A 22,458-nucleotide genomic window follows, 5' to 3' on the forward strand; every position below is an offset into this window, starting at 1 on the left:
TGTACTCCCCAACACTGTTTTCAATAATCAGTGTGGAACTGATCAACTAAGGTTAGTTGAGACTTGGGTGTATAATCCTCAAAGGTGCAAACTTTCAGTATAAAAATATAATCCAGCTAAATCCTTAGTCCTGTGCACATACTGCACTGGTGTACTTGTACTTTTCCATCTGTCTGAACTGTACTAACCCTCCTGGTCAAATTCACTCTTCCACATCATTCAGACAAAAAGCCTCAAGTGGACACAGTATTTATTCAAAGGTGTTAAACATAAGGTTAAAATACAAGGACATGTTCAGAGTATAGCTGTATAGCATCGACACTGGGTATTTGAGCTATCTGTTTCAAAGAGAGATTAAGTCTATTTAGGGTAATTTTATTGATACATTTACATTACATAGCCTACTATTAGGGTAATATACAGTAAATTAGCAGGTAGTGGTATGAATACAACAACATATGATGTGCTAGTATAGTTTTTCTTTAGACCAAGATGTAACATCATGAAATGTGTGTCTGAAGGTGTTTTGGTATCCTTTTGAGTTTTTTCTGATTGCTTAAGGAAAGGTTTTTTTTGTGACGACACTCACTCTTTGGAATAACCTTTTTCTTTAAATAAATGAGACAGTACTGTGATTTGATGTTGTGGTGTGTGTGTTTCTGGATAAAACAGATTTAGTCGAGAAAACTTGGCATAACTGTATACTCGGAAAGTGAAAGTGTATGCCTTGGCAATCGTTGCTTACAGATGGCGCACAAGAGCCGTAGGCGCAACAAAAAGTGAAGAACTCATAGTTAAGGCCTACATCTAAACACTAAACCAGCAATAGGCGAATAACATTTCACCTGAGTGTTCAATGTGGCCCATACTTCACTTGTATTAATCTGAAACTATAGTAAATCCGTATGTTTATGGTTAGTTAAAATAGAAGAAATTCAACAACAAGTAAAAATACAACATTTGAGTGGTGTAATTTCTGGGGAAGGTGTTCTTCGATATGACGTCACAGGTCGTGTGTCACTCTTCGGCTGGCAGTGAAGCTCAAAATCAACTCTGATGAAAACACGTTTACCCCCCCGCGACATTACAGAACGCTGCCATTTGTAAACATGAATGTTTGAGGATGTTACTTTATTGTGATTAAGTTACTACACTACCATTTTATTAGAGGGCTGTCAGATAACGTTAGTCTATCTAACGTTTGCCAGCTAGCATAACTAGCTAGTGCTAGCTAGTATAGTCAATTGCTCTGTGCAGGAGGTTAAGGGTCGTCACAAGCAGACGGCTTCAGCAATGGAATTGTATATCGGCAGCAACTGTGGGCAGTAAGCAGGTATTCATATACTATCTACTGACTGTTCAATCACAACATTAAAAGGTAAGACAATATTGATTTCGGGTGTTTATGTTGGGTATACCGTCCCGACTTGGTAGGCATGTAGCGCCAAGCCATCTAGTTAGGATAGTTAGCCAAACACCGCTAGCCAACTACGTTGTCAGCTAATGATAACACATCGCCTAGATAGTAAATCTACCTTGCTAACTGAAACTAGCTCTGTTTGATCGGCTTCAAATGGAGGATAGAGTTAACATTTGTTAACAGACTGACAAAACAGCGATTCCTTGTGTATTGCTTCGTGGCTACATCGAATTGTTGACTGCGATAATTAGTGACTAGCAAACGCTAGCAAGCAATATGATGTGTGTGTACATGCATTGTTAGCTTGCTAGCTGTCTAACAGACTTGTAGATTTTTGTCAACTTCTTCTATCTGGTTAATTCATGCCTTTTATTTTGTTGCATTCTACCTATATTTGTATCTGTTGTTCGCTAACCTCACAGTCACATGCTGTTTGTGGTTGAAGTGTAGGTCTAGCTAACATTTCGCTATTACTTACTTAGGATAGCTAGCATAACTAGCTAGATATCTGTTTTGTTTGCAAGGTTAGCCACAGTGGTATTAGGTACAATTACTCTGCATCACTGATACAAGATACGTCCTTTTTAGGACTTTGCTATTATCACAGCTGAAATGTGAAGATGTATTGCTTTTAGCATGCTGCGTGTATTTGGACTGTCCATAAAGTGTATGTGTGCACTGTGCAGTTTATCAACATAACTTTAGTCTTTCTGCAGTCGTTTACCCTCACTTATCCTTAGGCAGCTTCCCTAAAGACAGCTAACGTTAACATTATTCCACTATTAGGATAACGTTAGATAGGTAGCATAAGGTCATGTACGTATGAGCGTTGAATCGGTTCGGGCTTTGGTCTCTAAAGCTGTGACAAACAGGTGATTTCTGTTACAACTTTCAACTGTTGTGCTGGTTTAAACAATGTAAGTTATCGTTACAGTTAGTACCTGGCGTTTCGTGTGGGTGGCCCTTTCATCTATAACTCAGGCCTTGTCCTGTCTGGAAGCCCATTTTTATAGCCATTAACAAGATAAGTTATATTGACCTATGACGGAAGGAGCAACGGTCTGCATCAATGTGTGCGCTTCCCCCGTGAATTCCAGCGTCTAAAATAAATGATCTGCAACTTTCCCTTGCGTGACTAGCATATGCACATAGCATCATTGCCCTCAGCCATATACATGTTGCCAAAAAACTGGTGCAGTGGTTAAACATATTGGGACTTTGATCAGACACTCCTGTGATCCACTAAAGAGCCTTTTGACCACTGTTTGCTTTGCGATGGAAAATTGTACACTTGTTGTAGTACTGAAGGTGGCCTGATTGTGTCATTGCAACTGTATTAATTTAAGTGTGCAGGACTGGCGTTGAGGGGATGTGCTGTCTTAACTCAACCCCATGATCCAGAGTGGACTGGTTGCCCTGGTGAGAGGTAGGGAGGAGCACCAGCAGGCCAGTGGGTCTCACAATCTGTGAATCCCCCTATTGGGCCAACCAGGGCTAATGGCCTGAGGCTTCAAGCTGCGGGAACAGTAATCATTTGCGTTTCTACTATCAGACCGATAGCCCGACAGTATTGCCCTGAAACCTGCCCATAAGCTGCCTTGGTGTAAACATCACCCATCTCACAAGCAAGTGGGAAGTTCAAGTTGAGATATCATGCGATAAAGTCTTGATAGTGCATGTAATTAATGTGTACCCTGGTAGTCGAATGATTACAGTTATTAGCTTCATGCTGTTACTCTTTGCCAACCTCATGTTGTACCCCACATGTAATGTTTGATTTGTGACTTGTGGCTCAGCTTAAAAGTAAACATAAGCAGTTACAATTAGGGGTGGGACAAAAAAAAATATCAAGCTGTTGATATTTTATCTTGCGATATCGATACATGTATCAAATATCGATATATTGTTTGAAACTAAGGACAGTTCAAAACTTATTTATACACTTAACCATTGTGGTTTTCCATCACTACACTTTGCCTCCATGTGGGAGTCTTGATCTTGATTGAGTGGGAGCGGGCACTCTTGAGTTATGTTGGTGCTGTCGGAAGATTATTGTGACTATATCGGATTCTCACCCCTAGTCATAATCTGAATAGCAGGACTCAAGGCTATGTCTCTGTCTCTGGACTTTTGAGTGAGGAATTGAACTTGGATTTGAAGACACATGGTGGACGTGTCTTTACATGAGTGTTTGTGTAAGGTGTAGATTGTTTCCCCCTGCTTCCCATGGGTTTCAGCCACCTACATTTAAAGGATAAGGTATTCTGTGTCGTGTAGCCTGATGCAGTAAGTCTACCGTATGTATGCGAATGGTTCTCTGCACTGTGTATTGATTTGTAGTCCACTGTCTGTGTATTTTACTATATTCTTTTGAAGATTAAGATTAATCGGGTGTAGTGTGTACCAAGGTTATGGTTGTATGTGTGATGAAGGAGTGTGAATGAGATGAGAATGAGTGTGAGCCCATGACGGACACAAAAGCTCTGTTGTTGCAGGAGCATGTGACGCATGTCCTCCTTCCTAACCATGTGACCAAAATGCTGAGTCGCCATCAGAAACGCCACCTCACCCGTGTGCTTGTCCAAGACAGAGAAAACTGAGGAGAACAGAGCCAGAGGAAATGAGAAGAGGAGGTAGCACAAATATGGATAGTTAGCAAATGGAGGGAGAGAGAGACAACGGCAAAGAGAGTGGGAGACAGGAAATGAAAACAAGACAGGGAAAAAACAAGTAATGGAGTGGGAGAGAAGCAGGCACTCTCTCTCTCTCGCTCTCTCTCTCTCTCCCTCCCCCCCCCCCCCCTTTCTGCGTTTGATGGTTGGATTTCTTCTGAAGGTGGGCCAACCTGAACCTAAACCATAAGTTTACTGGCAATTGTTGCTGGAGAGATACTTTGGAGATACCAGTGGAATGAATGACATCATGGATATACAGTGCCCCTTTAGGACCTTGCCTTGGCTAGCCATTTTAGTGGCTTCTGTTGTCTCTTGCCGTCATCTTTTGTTTGCGAGGGTAAGTGTGGAGGTTATATGGGTGTCATAATCGTGTCTTGGTTTAATAATGAAAACAATCTGGCTCATGTTGGTCTGTATGAAATATTGAATACAGCACAGAGAACTGCACACTTTAAAGTGCCATGGCTTCACAGATGCAAAAACCTTCTCCCGTCAACATGGAGAAATGTCACTAGAGAAACTTTTGTAAAGTGTTTTCGATAGCATGAGGTCATTTTTATAGTGTCGTGTGTGTGGAAGGACGCATTTGTAGTTATTTCTGGTATACCCCATTCATGCTGAGTCATATGGATGTGCCACTCCTCTCTTTGCTCATTCTGAGAACTTGTGACTTCTCCATAATGTTGTTGGTGTAGTGCATGTTGGATATTGTAGTTTATTTGCTCTGTCAGCATGTCATGGAAAATAAATGTCCTCTTAATGTGTGATGTATAATTTGAAGGATTTATCTTAAGTCATGATCAAACCAATAAAAAAGCTTGAGGCAGGCTGCAGATGTATTATTAAGTGTGAAGGTGCATTCAGCACACGCCATAGTAACCCTGTCCGTATGCATTACATTTTGAAGAAAGGTTATGATTGAAGTAATCAGCCTCTGACCTGTCTCCAAAACAACCAATATGGATTTATTTTGTAAATAGATACAATCTTAATTTGGTGGTATTGGCAAAAGAAAATTAACCAAAAGGGCAGTTTTTTCCTGCCATTTTTGTTGTGATAATTCATTTTTATATATATAGTGCCAAAACAATAAAATTGTCTCGGCACTTTGAGGCGATGCTTCATTTGGTCAAATGTTAGCCGTTCAGATAGTCTCTTTTTGTTTAGGAAGGTTCCCAACTGAGTGAAATGACCCAGAAGTATCTAAGTGGCAGCCATGACGAGAGCTAGTCGAATTCTCTAAATGCTTCGGAAATGCTTTGGTTGCTTCAATGCTTCCTTTCGTATATCCTTTAGCATAGAGTACACTCACCCCTCATTTACAAAAGGAAAGGGAGACAGACTCTATTAATGCAGAATTTTATAATGTGCTTGTCTGGTCTGGTCTGTCATGTAGTGAAATTCTGGCAGACACTATAGAATGAATAGAATAGAAATGAAGATTTATCTCTGAGGAGTTTGAGTAGCTGTCAGTTCCTCTTGTGAACTTAAAAGGCTCCCTCGTGTGTTAGCTAAAGGAGCTCTCATGGAGCTGAGCTAATCGTTCAAAGCAGCCTAAAGTGCAGGGATTGAATTATGCAGGCGAGCCTCTGTGCTCACATGCTCTCCCGTCTCATATCAGAGGTATCGGAGCCATTACGCTTAGCGGCCTTGGGTTGGGTGCTTTGTAACTCCTAGTCATAAATATAAACACTCCTCTGTAGCCCTGCTTAAGATGGTTTGTTGTTGGGTGCTGTTTTTGGGAAACAAAAGCTAGGATGTTAGGATGAGCCTCCTGTTCGACTGCATCCGAAACGATGACCATGGAAACTAGCATCGGAAACCGAACTCCTGTGTCCCTGGGGCTTTGTTTCCACGGAAACCATGTTTCACTAACAAGGCAAGAGGATGGGTGGGAGGGGGGAGTAATTGAAGTTCTTCCTGCTTTGGTTCTCAGTTCCTCTTTGGCCTGGTGGAGATTATTTCCTGGCTACAGGCTGTAGCCATGGGAGACAGAGGGAGGAAGATCTTATGAGGGTTCTCCAGGGCAGCTGTGATGCTTTCGGTTGTGATGTTGAACAGCAAAACAATTTTTTTGTTTAAAAAAAAAAAAAAATAGATTAAGAATATGTCCATGTCTCTTGCCTTTGGTGTTGGTTCACTTTAATCGTGGTGGTGTTCCTCCTGCAGTGCTGGAGGGACCCGTGTGGAGCCGCCAGAGTGAGCAGTGGCCGAGTCTGTGAGGGCAGGTGTGCACTGCTCCCCGGGGCATGAGCCATGACGTCGGTGGTGCTGGTGGACAGTGCAGGAGCGGTGGTGGAGTACGTCACGGTGGTTGAAGACTCCCAACAGGTGAGGGCTTCATGAACCAGCAGTTTGGGTCAGTTTGGGTTTGGTCTAATCTCATGAGTTGAGTGTTATCTCGTTGTCATCCTTCAAGTGGCTAAAAGGCCCATTGTCTTCATGCTGTAAGAGTTCATTTTATTTGGGGATGTGCTTGACCAGCACGGATTTAAACTTTTGAAAGTCACTGCAATGCATGTTAGACATTTTGAATGTATGCACATTCTAATGGAGAACCGGTTATCAAATTCAACTTGAATCCATGGCTATTTAGTCTTTCTTCTGTTTAGTCTTTGTGATTGGTAAATTTATAAATCACACGACATTTCCTTGTTGAAAAGATTGTCAGAGCACGGCTGAATACAAAAATGTTTTTCAGCTTATCTGAAATGCAGTCTGACATGCTATACTGTCAACTGCAGCATCGTACACATTTCCTTTTGTGTTACATGTCATAATTGACATGCCAATGTATTGTTATCTCTGCCTTCTCTCTTTAAAATTTGGATTGTAAAGACTGCATATTAGTGTGCCTTAATACCGTAATAATGCCTCTCTCTTCCTTATCTGTGCTGGAGAAGGCCCTGTGTGAGGAAGAGGGGGAGGCTGAGGCGGAGCTAGAGGAAGAGGGAGATGGGGAAGTGGAGGGGGAGGTGGAGACGGAGTACCCGGCCGTGATCGTGGAACCTGTGCCCAGTGCCGGCCGCCTGGAGCAGTGCTTCGCCGCCCAGGTGTTCGTCTACGATGACCAGACGTACCTGATGCAGGGGGTGGCCCAAGAGCAGGAGGTGGAGACTGAGGTGGTGGAGTCAGGTGAGGGTTGTTTTTTTTCCCCCCAGTTCGTCTCACTATTCTTCCCTTAGTACTTATCTCTTGAGCCCTGTGTCTTTGGCCCTGTGAGCAGTTTAACTGTTCTAGGATGAGGGTATGCAAGAACTGCTTTACTATGAGTAAACTTTTTGAAACAAGACGTTTGCCGTTTTAACCTTTGTTGGCCACAAAGCAAATCTTGCCACAACAATATTGTCACCAAATGGATCCTTGGACTTTTCTGCTCAAAACACAGCTTTGACGCCAAGGTTTTGCATTCTAGTTTATGTTGGTAACTAAAGCATTTATAACGTGTACTAAAATGGTACCAATCATGGTATGCACCGTATACATGAAGTAGTCATTTACTGTTAGTCTGTAGCTGATTTTTCTCAAATGCCAGAGGAGTAGCAGGACATGACTTAAGTAGAAGAAGATTTAAGGTAGAAGAACTGCAGAGACATTGACACAAGATGCTTGAGAATAGTTATGTACCTTTGAACTGGACTGTGCCTGTATATATTTGTTTAGGATCAGTTGATATATTAGTCAACCGTACCTGTTTCTTGTCCACTCAAAAATGCGAAACACGAGATTGAAATGTGTTATAAGCCACTGGGTTCTAGCCATAATCTTTCTGTACTTGATATAGAGCCCCCATCTTAAGATCAGAATCTGGGAGCTTAAACCTGGTTTATGTATTGGGTGGGGGTGGGTTGAGGTTCACTTGCGTGAGGTAGACCCACTATCTAGTTGACATGGAACCCTGACGTTCAAGACGCACCAATCCCTTGCCTCTAAAGGGTCAGCTTGATGCCTTGAATATGCCTTATGCCTGTTCTGATGTTGGCATTCATGAGCCTTATGTGTCTAGGATCCAGAGACTCTACTGCCCTCTGGTGGATATTTCCTGTAGTCCAGAGCCTTGTTTCACAATCCATCCTCAACATGAGGATTTACCTCAACATGACTAATTTATAACCACCATTTATAACCCAAATGTATAAACTTTATAATCACTAGTACTTATGACCCATTGAAAATACAGATACATTTCAATTAATCGATAATGCAGTTAGCATTCAGGTATGGGATGTTGTGTATGGATGAACATCAGCTTGGTAATTTGTTCACCTTGTCTGCAGTGTAAACAATCTTTAGCTAATTAGTATTCTTAATAGTAAGGAAGGTGACCGCAATTCAGGTGCATGGCAAAAAAATTGAACATCATTTTTTTCTGTAATTTAATTCAAAAAGTGACACTTTCATATATTTTACGATCATTACCCATAAAGTGGCATGTTTCAAGCCTTTTTGTTTTAATCTTGAAAAAAAACAGTTTCTTCAAATATTAGAATAAAGAATTTAAAATACAGAAATGTCAACCTGAGAAAGTCTCTAATCAGCTAATTAACTCAAAACACAGAAAAGTATGTTAATTTATGCACTCAATACTTGATCGAGGCTCCATTTGCACAAATTACTGCATCAATGCACCGTGGCAGGGAAGCACACTGCTGAGGTGTTATGGAGGCCCAGGTTGCTTTGGTAGAGGCTTTGAGATGCACCTGTACCTTATATGGGGCATGACACGACAAAATCAGTTCAGTGTCACAAAAGTTCATTCCGAGAGAAAGCGATTTGAAAGGAGAGTGCATCCTAAAAATAGGCCCCATAAACACTATGCAACAATTTGACACTTTTTGAGGTATGGTTTTATAGGCAACTAGTTTTGGTACCATCCTCAAATTGATTTTGATAGCATATGGTCATGTGAAGGACAGAAACACCTCTGTGTTCCCCACTAGCCATCCAAGATATGCCCTATGTAGTTCTGTGTAACGGGCTGGTACCCCCTGCAAAAATGGAAGAAAAGCTTTCACACGCATGACATTGCCAGCTATACTGCCAAAAGACACCAGTTAGTGTGTTGGCAAGCTTCTATCAGTGTTAACTGGGCTGTTGGTGGTGTTTGCAAGGTTTTTGCAAGACTTTTAGGTAGTTAGCTTACTAGTTTTGGAATAGAACTCTGTATTGCTGCTTTAAGGTTTTAGCAAGGAAATAAATGTTTCTTTCGGACGCCTGTTTTGTCAGAGCAAAAGTTTCTGTTTCGTGAGTCTGCTCCCATCATGTCTGCTGTAGTGATTCACCTCCACTTGAATATTCACTCCGAATTTTAACATAAGATTTCAGCCAACAGGAGAGCTTTTTTAGAGGCTTACAAATTACACCATACGCGAGCTAACTGGTACATTTGTTACTGGACCATTTTTATCATAGAAGAGGAATCAGGAAGTCAAAGTAGTGTACAATGAGAAAAGTAAAAAAAATGTATCACCGGCATTAATTCAATCTCACCAGTTTGTCCAATGTACATATATTGGTCGTTTTTTAATAGTTAGTGTATTCTGGTAGCATATCTATCACAAGTATGGAGCAGAATTATCAGAATGAAGAAGCCACTTGAAAGTGGAGGCGAGGTGAAGACAGGGCAATTATGAAATTTTTGGACAACATAGAATGCTTTTACACTTTTCATCCATATGAAGTACAATTTAATTCCCTGAATTTCAGTCCCTGATCATCAAAACATTAACAATTGGAAATGTTTTTTTATGTTATTCATATGGGTTTCATCTATCATTGTGCAAAATGTCATCACAATTGTATGACAGAAAATATCTGGTTGCCATGCATACATTTCGAGTTACACATCACAAAGTTTAATTCAATTCAATTTTATTTATATACCGTCAAAACAATAAAATTGTCTCAAGGTGCTTCACAGAGCCCAGTGCCTGGACCCTCCTTTTTACAGTTTACAGATTATTTTACTTGAACTGATGATTTATTGTATGTTTTTGCTAATTTATCTGGATTGGCTGCACCGAACAACAAAGGGCCCCTTATTTTAAAGAGAATTAACTGTAGATTCATAATATACAATAAAACCACTTGTAATTTTTGGATCAACTGGACTGATTTTTGCTGTGACATGCCTCATGCTGTCCTTGGTGACCTACATAAGATAACATACCGAATGAACTAATCAATTTTGATAGCCCAGTTACTGAATGTAACTACAATTAAATATAAACCTTACAGAGGGGACTCACTCTTGTGTAGGAAAAAAAAAACGATTCTGGTTAAACTGACATTTAGAGTTGTTGACTATTAAGTGGAGATGATTGGGGGAACCATACCAAGGCATTTGTTTCACTGTGTTTCCTGTGTATTTGAGGAATACAAAAGAGAGGTTTAGCTTGGCTGTTGGAACAGGGCTGGATGCAATGCTGATGTTAAACCATATTTATTTAAAGTCTGTTATGCCAAGCTTGCTTCATGAAATGCAAGTAGCCCGGATATGTATCGTCTGTCGAATTCCGAGAGGCTTAATTTTATATCTTGCTGTGTAAAATGTACAAGTACCTTTTTGTCCTTAGAAGTAGACATTGACATTCAAACTAAAATAGTTTTAAAGGTGTAGTATGTTTTCTTTGTATTTGAAAAAATAATCATGACTCTGGTCCCATGACGGCCACATAATTCTAAAAACACAACAGAAGGAGAGTTTCGCATTATTGCCATGCATTCTCTGCCTTATGTTTCATTATTGCATTTTATCTGGTCTTTTTAAGTGTTCTGATTTTTTTCTCAACCCATACATACTGTATATGCTTGTAAAACCATTTTAAGTTCTTGAAACAAAAACCTGACAAAGTGCTTTCAAAAGGTGAGGTTTATGTTCTATTTGTTATTCTCTCAGAATAAAGATATCTGATGCAATTGTGAATGCTATGGTTTCTCAGGCATTAGAGGTATGACTTATATTAAGACGGTATCACAGCTCAAGGGAGACTTCTAGTAGAGGGACTTAAGAAGTGAAAACCCTCAAGCGGCACCTTAAACCCAAGCTTTCCAGACAAATCTTGTTTTGTGATCCCACTGATCTTTAACTATTGAAATAATTGAAGAAAACAGGAGCACTCCGATTTTAAATTGTGATTTAATAATATTGTATATAAATCTACCCAACTTTGAGAGGGTAACACTTTTAATGTTAAAAGAAACCGTTATACCTTGCTTCAAATGATAGGATTGCATAGGCACAACATTGATTTGCGAGAATACAGCGAGAAATAGTCAATACTGAAGTAATACCTTCTTTTTGTAGTCAAAGATCCATACACATTTAGAACTTGAGTGACGGTACCAGTATTCATCCCATTTAATTTCTTATCAGCAGGACAAGATTATACATTGTATCTTGTTGTAGCAATATTTCAAGGTATGAACAGTATTGCAAATATTTTAATTTAATTTAATTTCATTTGCTGAAAGTGGACTGTAGGTTTTGCTCTTCAAATAAGCAGGAATGTTACCGAATCGCCCAAAATTTTTTAATCTAAAACAAGTATGCTTTCGTGTCATCAAACTAGTGTGTCGTTGTCAATTGTATTTTGGATATAAGAAAATCTCTTTCAGATAGACATTTCTTTCATAAACATCAATGTGAAATGTATGTCGTAAATATCAACTCTTTTAAAGTTGAGCGTATATAAGATAACGAATTAAATCGCCGGTAGTATCGACTATTATGTGAGATTCAGACACCACCTCGAATCTCTTCCGTCTGACGTCTATCCGACGTAATCGTGAGTGCGGAGGATTTCCTGTATTTACCGCGGAAGGATCTCGCGCAGCCTGAAGGTGCGTTGTGTGTTTGGCTGAATTTGAGGAGATTTCCTGTCTCAGCGGAGGGATCTCAAATTTGTGGGTCTCTGAGCAATTCAGTGAGTCAATGTGAATCTGAACCTCTAGACGAACATGGCGACTTCACTGCATGAGGGAACCGCTAACCAGCTTGATCTGCTCATTCGGGCAGGTAATGTACTGAGAATTGTTAACTGTGTCTTTTCGGCTCAGTGTGTGACGTAAATCAGTTGCTGCGCTAAGATCGTTTGAGTTGTGTAAAGTAATGGAGGGCAAATCAGGAAGTGATCACCTTGGTTGGCAACCTGCATGGCGTTGGTTGTTTTCTTCCTGCATCTTAAAGAGTTAAGTCAGGACTTACTTTGCATTTTGCAATATCCCAAAGAGGTGTGCACATTGCTTTACTTGCATAGACTTTTAGCATCGTTGCATGTAGAGAGAGTTTTGAATAACGGGTCATGTTCAGAGGGAGTGCGCCGCTTTGGAAAACCAGGAAGTGTGGGAGATGTTGTCTTTCCTACGTCTTTGCCACGCTGTCTGACTCGGAAGGGCACCGTTTTATTTTTAGCTGGATCTTTTTCGTTCGTTTGACACACAGATTTAGTAAAATGTGTGTAGTTTCAAATGTTTATATTATGGCCGTAGTTTTTTTTAAACGCATTTGTTTAGTTCTTGTACTGTAATTTCCCCCTTTCACAAGCAACGTTAAACGCTGAATAGCGGGCTGCATTGTTGCATGTTGAATGACATCTTTTCCACTTTAATGTAATTTATGTTTAGAGTTTGCACAATATTGTGTTGTTGGTGTGAGTGTTAGCGGTTTTAAACCAAAAATGCGCTCTCGCTGAAGACTGAAGTTGTCCCGTTATCTAAGCGTGGTCAGCAAGCTCAGAATCCATAACCACGAAGCGAGCGAGACTCACTTCACGGCCCACACACTCGCTGATAGTTAATATTCTAAAATTAACGACGTGTCTTAATTTTCGAACCGTTGTATTCTCAAGTGATCTCATGTGCGCATACACTTCAATCTTGAAAATATTTCTCTAAGCTATTTAGTGATAATGTTAATATTTCTATTCGTCTTGATGGCGGAAGCATTGTTATTCAATGAGGCGGGTTTTACTTTGAGCGAAGGCCCCATTTGTCCAGTTGAACTCGCCGTATGTTCGAAATGCCCATTTTGCCCAATGTGAGAACAGGTTGTGGGAGGTGGGTCTCGCCGAATTGTCCACTCGCATTCGGGGCGGAGATTGCATGACGGAAGGCTTTTAGATCGTCTTCGGGAAGAACTGGAGGGAAAGACGTCTGAGTGTAAACACGGAAGTTAAGGGGGAGCAGCACTACTTTTTGTGTGAATACCGTTTGTCTCAACTAAGTATTGTCGAGATATGCTGTAACATTTAAGCAGTCCTATTTGTAAATAATTTGCCTGTTTATGGGAAATACTATTTAAAATAAAAAGCACATAGCCTTAATCCACAAAAACCTGCCTCATTTGTAATCTCCAATTTTCTCTCGGAATCTCTTTTTATTAGAGGAGGTAGTGTTTCTGTTGTGCAACGTGTGATTTAGTACACTTGTGAATGTGTCTTCATCCTGGAACATGTTTATAGTTTTTACGAAAACAAGAGCCCGTGCTTGTTAACTTTTAATTTGGCCCCTACTTGATAAAATTGTAGTTTTTATAGTTTCCCTGCTCAGCTTCAAGGGCAGTTAGGCTAACTGGATTTGAGCTGTTGCATCTGTTTGCTGCTCTGTTCAGGGTCAGAGTGTACTGCTTTTGCATTTCTGTGTATAGGTGTGTGAATGAACAGAGTGTCTAAAGATAGCTAGCAAATGCTCCAGATAGCCAAATATGGGCAAGGCAGGGGGGTAATATGAACCATGGGCGTCGGGAGTGATGGGAGCAGGTGGCACAGCAGTGGGGCTCTCAGACCTGACAGAGGCGAGGTGTCCAGAGGGGGCGGCATGCTCCTGGTGTGGGCTCTGCTGGAGCAATGGGGGCTAGGAAGCTTGGCCAGCAGTTGTCTGCTGAGAGGGCACACTAACATAATTCTGTGTCTATGGACATGCCCAAACAACAGCAATAAAAGAGACTTGTTGGGCACTATGCACATGGTTGTAAACACACATACACTTGTTCATCTAAGACCTGCAATAGTGTCACACTGAGAGAATCTCTGAGGCTGCAGAGGTGTGTGTTTTGTGTGTTTGTGTTGCTCTAAGCCCTGAGGTAAACACGAGGGTGTGTTTTAAGAGTGGATGATGTATAGCATGCATGATTAAGTGTCGCCCATGTCTCATCAGCCCAACATCTCTTTGAAACATTTTCGAATGCCTCTTATCATCTCACCTTTTTTCATTAGAGACAACATTGCACTTCTCTAAGTAGAATGAAGAGCTGTTATTCCACTGTAAGGCTACAGTCCCAACCACTGCTCTGAAAATATTATGGCAAAAAATGTGTGCCAATACATTCGTTTTTGCCTTTACACCCAACTGAAATTGGATTAATTACTTGAAGGCCACATGAATTGGAATACCATCCTTTATGTTTTGCACTGTTGAAGATTTTGTATGGACTGTTCATGAGAAGTTATTTGAATAACACATTCCCAACACAAGCTCTGTGGCATACAGTTTTGTATAAAGGGGCTGCCTTTGTTTGTGTGAAACAGTACCCTCTTCTGGTTGCTTAGGGAATTACTACATGGCAGAAAATATACTACTGAAATGTTGAGCTTTGTCTGACTCATCCAATCAGCTGTGGTTGGGAGGATAAAAAAAAACGTTCCACTATGTCCCTATAACAAAATGGATGAGTGCATTTCAAATAGAAATGTACCATATTACCGTTTCCATGACTGTGAGTTTCCAAGACATTTGTTGAGTCTTAATCTTATTATTAATCCATATCATAACAGTGTTGCGCTCTCTGCTTCTCTACTTTGTAGTGGAAGCGTCGTGTCATGGCTCGAACGTTGACAAGACCATTGAGGCGGCCGAAGCGCTGCTCCACATGGACTCTCCCTCCAGTCTACGAGGAGACCGCAGTCCAGGTACAGTCCTCAGACCGCCCACGTACAGACAGGCTGCTGTCAGCTGAGACCTACAACAGCGGAAGGCGCCGCAGCAAAACAGATGAGCCTGGGATTACTTCTGCACTGATATTCACGGGCTAAGGCGAGAGCTTAAGAGTTCCTCAGAAATCCCTCTTTTGGGACTTGGCAGGACAGTTTTTTTTTAAGGCCATTGTGTGGGAGACCGACATCAAAGGACGTCCCTGAATCCATGCAGAAACACTAACACTAATGCAGGGTCAGTGTGGAAGTTCAGTCATTTAGTTTGAAGGTGAATATTGGTGACAGGGCACCAGTTGTACAGCAGCCCAAAAACAAAAGCAGGAAGGAGACTGAAAATTTAAAGCGTATACTTTCACAGTGTATTTTACCTCAAATGTTCCAGTACCTCATTGGTTACTATGAAGCACAGTCCAGATTTACCACATATTTTGAACGCCAAACACATTATATCGTCTGGTATTTATGGATCTGAAAAGGCCTTGTTTCCGCGTCGGGTTGTTGCAGAGGTCACAGCAGTAAGCAGCATTCCACTCTCCTATGTCGTTGACATCTGTGGAGTATTTCGGGATTGATCCACCTTGGAAAATCTGCACTCGTGTTCAGTTACACAGTAGGAGACAGCCCCTGCTTGAGAACCCTGATGGAGTTGTTAAAGCACTGCACTACTTGTCAGGGTCGTTTAGTCATGCGCAATGCTGACCAAGTGGTCATGGAGTTCATTTAAAACCATGACTTGACAACTGAATACAAAAACACTTTTCATCATCTCAAAGTTTACAGAAGTGTGTTATAACAAACAAACATAACAAACGTGTTCTGTTTCTTTTCCTCTGCTTGCTCATTCAGAAGTGTTTGTGACCCACTGTGCCAACTCGCCGGAGCTGATACACGCGGCCATGCGGCCCGACATGCCGTCCGAGATGGTGGTGGAGGTGAGCACGGAGGAGTCCGAATCCATGGACATGGGGGCCATGGTGGAGGAGACGGAGCTGGAGACCGAGCCAGTCAGGAAGAAGAAGGGTGAGAACATGTGTGCACACACACACACACACACAAAAGTGTGTGTGGCCTGAACTGTGCCTGAACTCGTACACATAACCTGGGCGACATGACACATTACCGTTTCTCTATTACTAATTGCTTTTGTTCTGGCAGCCATGTTTTATTGTAATGTTAGTGCATTAACATTACATTTAGTCATTTAGCCGACTCTTTTGTCCAAAGTGACGTACAAGGGAGAGAACAGTCGAGCAACGAGCAATAGAGACCTACCTAGTGTAACAATAAATACTATTTTACATAAGAAATAGAAAAAAAAGTGCAGGAATTTAACTGCTGTAAGTGCAAGTTAAGTATTAGTAGAAGTGAAAGGTAAGGAAGGGAGGTGCTCTCTGAAGAGTTGGGTCTTCAAGAGCTTCTTAAAGGTAGAGAGGGACGCCCCTGCTCTGGTACTGTTAGTGTGCTTGTCCATGGTCTACCGGGCCCCATACCGCAGTGTACACACAAACAACTCCTGTGTTAAATACAATTCTGCTTCTCCCTCGTGCCCTCCATTGATTTCTCCAACCTACAAAGTAAAGAAATGCAAATGGGAGCACCATCCACTGGGAGTTGTTGGGCACTGCAGAATACCAAGACTACGCTATTAATGTAACCTGTCCCAAGTCATGTAGATTGATTTGTATGTCTGAATGGACCTGCTGAAATATTTTATTGAAATAGTTTGAATTGATTGTTTATTTGTTTTTAATGTTTTGCAGCTGGTCGGAAGCCAAAGCCGCATAACACAACAGTGTCAAATGGCTCCCCAGATCTGGGTATAAAGAAGAAGCCCAGAGAAGGAAAGGGTAAGTGTTTATAAACTGGACCTAATGTGAGAGTAAGTCAGCAGAAGGTAGTAAAGCAAAACATTCTTGCCTGTGATTGACAGCACTGAATGAGGGTTTAGTTAGGACTTCCCTCGTGAATTGAATGAGTTTGCCATCATCTAAAACTCTACTGATCAGTCCGCTGTCCCTGTTGTGGTGCCCATCTCTCCTATGCTCCTAACACTTAATCTTATATGACCTGACATTAATGCCATACTCACGCCATAGATTGTATTTGGCTTTCTAGTTGTCTGCCTTTTTGACGGACAAGGTCGTAAACATTCTAGTATTAATCTAGTATTACCCATCTTTTATGCAATTAATATGCATTTACTGCCACTTGCTAGCCCCGTAACATTATTTGCTGCAGGCTGCAATCACCTTGTTCATCAGTGCCATCGCAGTTAGTGGGCTTTTTTCAGAGAAACCTCACACACTCGGCTGCAGTGAGATTTGGCAATGGTATGTCGCCATATAGCCTAACAATGCGATGGCTAAAGCCGGCTAGACAACAAAATCATGCACGTGATATCAAAGACTAGACTAGACAATTGCTAAATACTATGCACACTCGCCACCAACTGGACAGGGGTGTGAATATTTTAAAGTTACTGTAGATTGCCCTCAGTGTTCAAAATGACAAACGGCCTTTAGATTTTGCCCGTCATTGTTCTGGCATTTTTCTGTCAAAATTCAGTCAATGACAGAATATATTCGGTTACCCCGACCTGCGATTCATGCTGTATATATTTCTTTTGATTTCTCAGGCAGCACAACATACCTGTGGGAGTTTCTGCTGGACCTTCTCCAGGACAAGAACACGTGCCCCAGATTCATCAAATGGACCCAGCGGGAGAAGGGCATCTTTAAGCTGGTGGACTCTAAGGCTGTGTCCAGACTTTGGGGTAAACACAAGAACAAGCCTGACATGAACTATGAGACCATGGGACGAGCTTTGAGGTAAAGACCCGGTCTGTGTGTGTGTGTGCACGTGCGATGTGTGGATGTTTAAACTTACATTGTGCTTAGACTGGTATACTGATCATTTTCAGTTTATTGGGGACGCCCTTAATTTTTTCATGAAACAAGAAGAAACTGTAAAATGACGTTATGATTATGCTGGAAAGCTTGTGTGTGTACCTGAGCTCGGTGCCTAATCCCCCCCCCTTCTCCCTGGCAGGTACTACTATCAGCGGGGCATCCTGTCCAAAGTGGAGGGTCAGCGCCTGGTCTACCAGTTCAAGGAGATGCCCAAGAACATCGTTGTCATTGACGACGATCAATCGGACCCGGGAGGGGGCGACGAATCGGCAGCCGCGGCAGCGGGCCTGGAGAAGTCGTATGAGCGTGTATCCCTTGCTGGTGGCGACACCCTGCTGACCTCCGACCTTTCCAAGGCGCCTGGGATTCTCAGGGGCACTGGGGGTCGGCCACTGATCCACCACACTGCCAAGGGCAAAGCAGCTGCTGCCACACTCACAGCCACGCCCATCCAGCACATAGTCACTGTCTCCGCGGCACCAGACGTCTCCCAGGCGCAGCTGACGTCCCACGCAGCCACAATCATTCCCAGCGCCTCAGGGCCCAGGTGTGTGTGTGTGAGACAGAGATACACATTTGATATTACTATATTTGCAGTCTTGCACTTGCACAGTCTTGTTTTCGTTTTCCAACCGTTTTAGTTGCACATCAGTGCTAGAACAGTGTACGAATCTTAATAATGACAAAAATGTATCCTGATTAACCACGTGAAAAGTAATTGCTTGTAATTGTAATTTTTGAATTTGTGAATCCTGTATTTTCCTGTACAGGACGGTACGCGTGGCCATGCAGGTGCCTGTTGTCATGACCACGTCCCTCGGTCAGAAGTTCTCCACGGTAACAGTGCCATCCCACAACGCTTCTCTACTCACCACAGCGCCCACCTCTATCGCCACGATGACGGGCACCAACGCGCCTAAAGTGCTTATCCAGACAGTGCCCACAATGATGCCCGCCACGGCAGAGAACGGCGACAAGATCACTGTGCAGCTAGCCAAGATCATCACCATCCCTGCCTCCCAGCTGGCCCAGTGCCAGCTACAGGCCACCCACGGCAAACTGGGGGGAACGGCAGCGGGCATTAACCTGGTGGGCACTCCCCTGGCTGTGCGAGCGCTCTCCCCCATGTCCATGGGGCCGGGCACCCAGGTGCTGCGGCTGGCAATGCCTGCCCAGCAGGCCGGCATCCCCATGCAGCAGCCAAGACTTCCGCTCAGCCTCACCCCGACACAGACCACCATCACCAGCAGTGCCATCACTAACCCCAGGCCTCTCCTCAGCCAGCCCTCCGCGCCCACAGCCAGGGTGGTGGGCACTGTGGTGGCCAAGCCTGCCGTTGCCGCCGCTCCCGCCGACCAGGCGCAGGCCCCGCAGTTGGTGACCATCTCCATGAAGACCAGCCCCACGATGATGGGGGCGGTGGTCGTGCAGGAAAAGAGCACAGAGCAGGCGGTGGATGTCCAGGGGCAGGCGTCGGAGGCGTCTCCTGCCGATAGCCAGGAGGCAGAGTGCTGAGTGCTGTGGAGGCTCGGCAGAGGATGTGTGCACATGGCTTATGCACTCTTGTGAAGAGCATATCCAGAAACACACACACACATATCCAGACCGGACTTCTGCATTCACCTTGTACAGTTTGAGAGACGCTTAAGCAAAACAGATGTTTCATTTCTGTGAAATATGTGAAATAACATGAATTTGCCAGCCAAACCCTTGTAAACATTCAGACACCTAAAAATCTGATGTCAGAGACCTGACACTAGAATGACTTTTTTTTTTTTTTATCCCATGTTTGTAAACACACACTCATAGGAATAGACTTGGCTGAAATCTCTCAGCAGTTCACGAAAAAAGGGACCAATGCGAAACACTACAGACTTTCTTTTTTAATCTGATGACACTAACGGCATGATGCCAGAAAACAGAACACTAACATAAAAAAATCAAACCAAATGTGAACTTTCAAAGGGAGGACTGGGTTAAAAAGGAATTTGCAACATTTAGTGTAAACATTTTTTTTTTTTTTCCTATTTTATATTGCATATATGATGCAAAAACCAGCAAAACTCGTTTCAACTATCACTGTGCACACAAAGCATCAATGGTCTTGATGTTAAGTGACCTACACAAGGACAGGACTGACAGCGTCTGTTCCAGGCTGGCTCCACCATGGGAAGCCGAAAGGGACTTTGTATATACTTGCTTACAGTTTACCGAAATCTAAAAATGAAACAGCCTTAGATTGACTTTTTTTTAAATGAATAAGCTTATCTGGCTTTTTTTTCTGTTGAGATCTTTGTTTTGATACCTTGTACCAAGCACAGTATTACTACGTGAAATGCAGCAACGCAAGTTGAGAAAAATAGTTTTTAAGTTCAAGATGCGGAAAAGGTGTTTGAGCCTGTGTGTGGCTTTCACTGCGCAGCAAAGCTCAGTCTGCTTCAAGAAACTGGAGGACCACAGCAGCCATGTTGTGTCGTGTCTCCCCCCCCCCCCCGTGTTTTTTTGAGAGGTCACGCTTGGTCGCATGTACCACAGTGGCAACAGATATTCTGTTTGTTTTTTGCATTCACAGTTTTTTTTTTCCCCCCTTAGTTTCCAGAGAAGGGGAGAGGAAGATGTTCGCATTCAGAATGAACTAGTTTGTATATTCAACATTTGAAGTATATTCTATTTTGTTGTACTCTTGTTTCAAAGTGTATTCAAGTAGATTTTACTTAAATATAAAAAAATATTCTAAGAACTTTTGTTTGTGGTTTGTTTTTTTAAATGAGCCTAACATCTGTTTTCCACCCCAAATGTGGTCATTTGGACCCTGCATTTCTGAAACATCAAAGACTGATTAAACACTGATAGAACAGTACTAACATCACTGATAATGTAGTATAATCTAATGCTTGTATTCTGTTTTTATATTGAATATTCTTAATACAGAATGTTGCTCCATTATACCAGGAGGGTTACACATCTTGTTGTGGACTTTCAAAGGCTTCATGTTGGATGTTAATGCTGGTGAGTTGCTGTTGCACATTTTCACCACAGGGTGGCAGGCCATCATAGCACACCTCAAGGGGAACATAATTTGTTTTCCTATGCAGGGGGAAGTGTTCAACAAGATATGCAGAGGATATGTTGTGATGTTCTCTTTCTAACATTTCCGCTCACTGTTAGAAGGAACAGTCATTTGGTTTAAGAACCACTTGTGAGACTATTTATTAAAGCAATATGTATTTAGCCATTTCAGCCAGACTGGAAATGCTGTCCATATTTACAATCTGAGTGCATTCCTTGTTTATAAATCTGTTACTGAAGTGCATTGAATGTGACCTAGAAAGTCTGACCAAGAAACATTATGAACATCATTATGAACAACACTGGCAGAAAAGGACATCTTATTTAAAGTGCACACAGTTGGGTGTGCATTCTGACCCCTCCCTGTACAAACGTAATTTGGGCCAGACCATGTTTACTACTCAGTAGCCAGCTCTGTCCCCGTGGACCCATCATGCACTGCTCATCTACAACACTCAAAAACCTACTCGGGTCATTTGGCATACATGGACCTTTTGAGGTCTCTGGAAACAAATCATTGGGTTCTCAGTACCCAAACAACATGGTCCAGTAGTGGATGACTCATTGGGTTCTCTTAGTACCCAAACAACATGTTCCAGTAGTGGATGACTCATTGGGTTCTCTTAGTACCAAAACAACATGGTCCAGTAGTGGATGACTGGGTCTAAAAAGGTGTCAGTCCCTGACTGATTTTTTTTTTGCAGAAAAAGCTGCTGGAAGCCGGAATTGTTTTTGAATAGACATTTACATTTAGTCATTTAGCAGGCGCTTTTGTCCAAAGCGACGTACAAGGGAATAGATTATTGTTGTTTTCGTTCTTCTGCCATAAAAGCACCTGGGCAGCAAAAACTATATGCCATACAGGCACCAAACTTATGGACCTGCGAAAGACCTCACAAAATTGTATTGGGTGCTATAATAAGCACATTTAAATTTTGGCTCGTAACGCGAGAACTGTTTTCTTCCCCTGATTCCTTCAAAACTCCCAAATCTAACGCACCCAGCCCTGTCAGTGAAAGTGCAAGAAAAATGAAGTACTCCCAGGCTATTCATCCAGTCCTAGCCAAATTTAGTATACATCATCTACAGACCATGTTGACAAAAATTTGTAAAAAGACTTTTGATCCAACAATCCATTTCAAAATGGTGTGTCAATCAAATTAGAAGGCGTGACCCATAATGACTCTTTGACCTAGGTCTTGTGACATTATGCTCCAAACCTAATAAAACTATACGTTTAATCACTACGACATTCTATGGTTGCACACAACATTTAATTTACCTCCATAGCTACATGTCAAAATCTCAAGAAGCTCCTCAGCTAAAAATTGGCAATTTGGTCTAGAATCTACGTACCACAGTTCACTATAATGGTGCAGAAGGTGATACTGCAATAGTTTGTAAATATCGGGCACTCTAACAGAAACATTGCTGTATGTCAAGAACCGTTCACT

General features: G+C 42.1%; 1 protein-coding gene across 5 annotated transcripts; it reads left to right on the forward strand.

Annotated features, from left to right (window-relative positions):
• Nucleotides 1-313: 313 nt before the first annotated feature.
• elf2b (E74-like factor 2b (ets domain transcription factor)) lies at nucleotides 314-21,175 on the forward strand. Of its 5 annotated transcripts, XM_031559804.1 has the most exons (10): nucleotides 314-1,378; nucleotides 6,032-6,139; nucleotides 6,265-6,426; nucleotides 6,999-7,230; nucleotides 14,898-15,002; nucleotides 15,873-16,046; nucleotides 16,787-16,873; nucleotides 17,662-17,854; nucleotides 18,075-18,482; nucleotides 18,706-21,175. In XM_031559804.1, the coding sequence occupies exons 3-10, from the start codon at nucleotides 6,352-6,354 to the stop codon at nucleotides 19,448-19,450; spliced, it is 2,019 nt and encodes a 672-aa protein (XP_031415664.1). In that variant the 5' UTR covers nucleotides 314-1,378; nucleotides 6,032-6,139; nucleotides 6,265-6,351; the 3' UTR covers nucleotides 19,451-21,175. The 5 variants fall into 5 exon arrangements, with proteins under 5 accessions (XP_031415664.1, XP_012692425.1, XP_031415665.1 ...); XM_012836971.2 differs by lacking the exon at nucleotides 6,032-6,139; XM_031559805.1 differs by lacking the exon at nucleotides 6,032-6,139 and having other exon boundaries at nucleotides 314-1,333.
• The last annotated feature ends 1,283 nt before the right edge of the window (nucleotides 21,176-22,458 follow it).

The sequence above is a fragment of the Clupea harengus genome, chromosome 22, assembly GCF_900700415.2.
Source record: "Clupea harengus chromosome 22, Ch_v2.0.2, whole genome shotgun sequence".
Lineage (NCBI taxonomy): Eukaryota > Metazoa > Chordata > Actinopteri > Clupeiformes > Clupeidae > Clupea > Clupea harengus.

Excerpts from the sequence above, each read along its gene's own strand:
- elf2b (XM_031559804.1), top strand. The coding sequence starts at position 6,352 with ATGACGTCGGTGGTGCTGGTGGACAGTGCAGGAGCGGTGGTGGAGTAC. Across the intron at positions 15,003-15,872 it reads ACGAGGAGACCGCAGTCCAG|AAGTGTTTGTGACCCACTGT; the intron begins GTACAGTCCTCA and ends TTGCTCATTCAG. Across the intron at positions 17,855-18,074 it reads ACCATGGGACGAGCTTTGAG|GTACTACTATCAGCGGGGCA; the intron begins GTAAAGACCCGG and ends TCTCCCTGGCAG.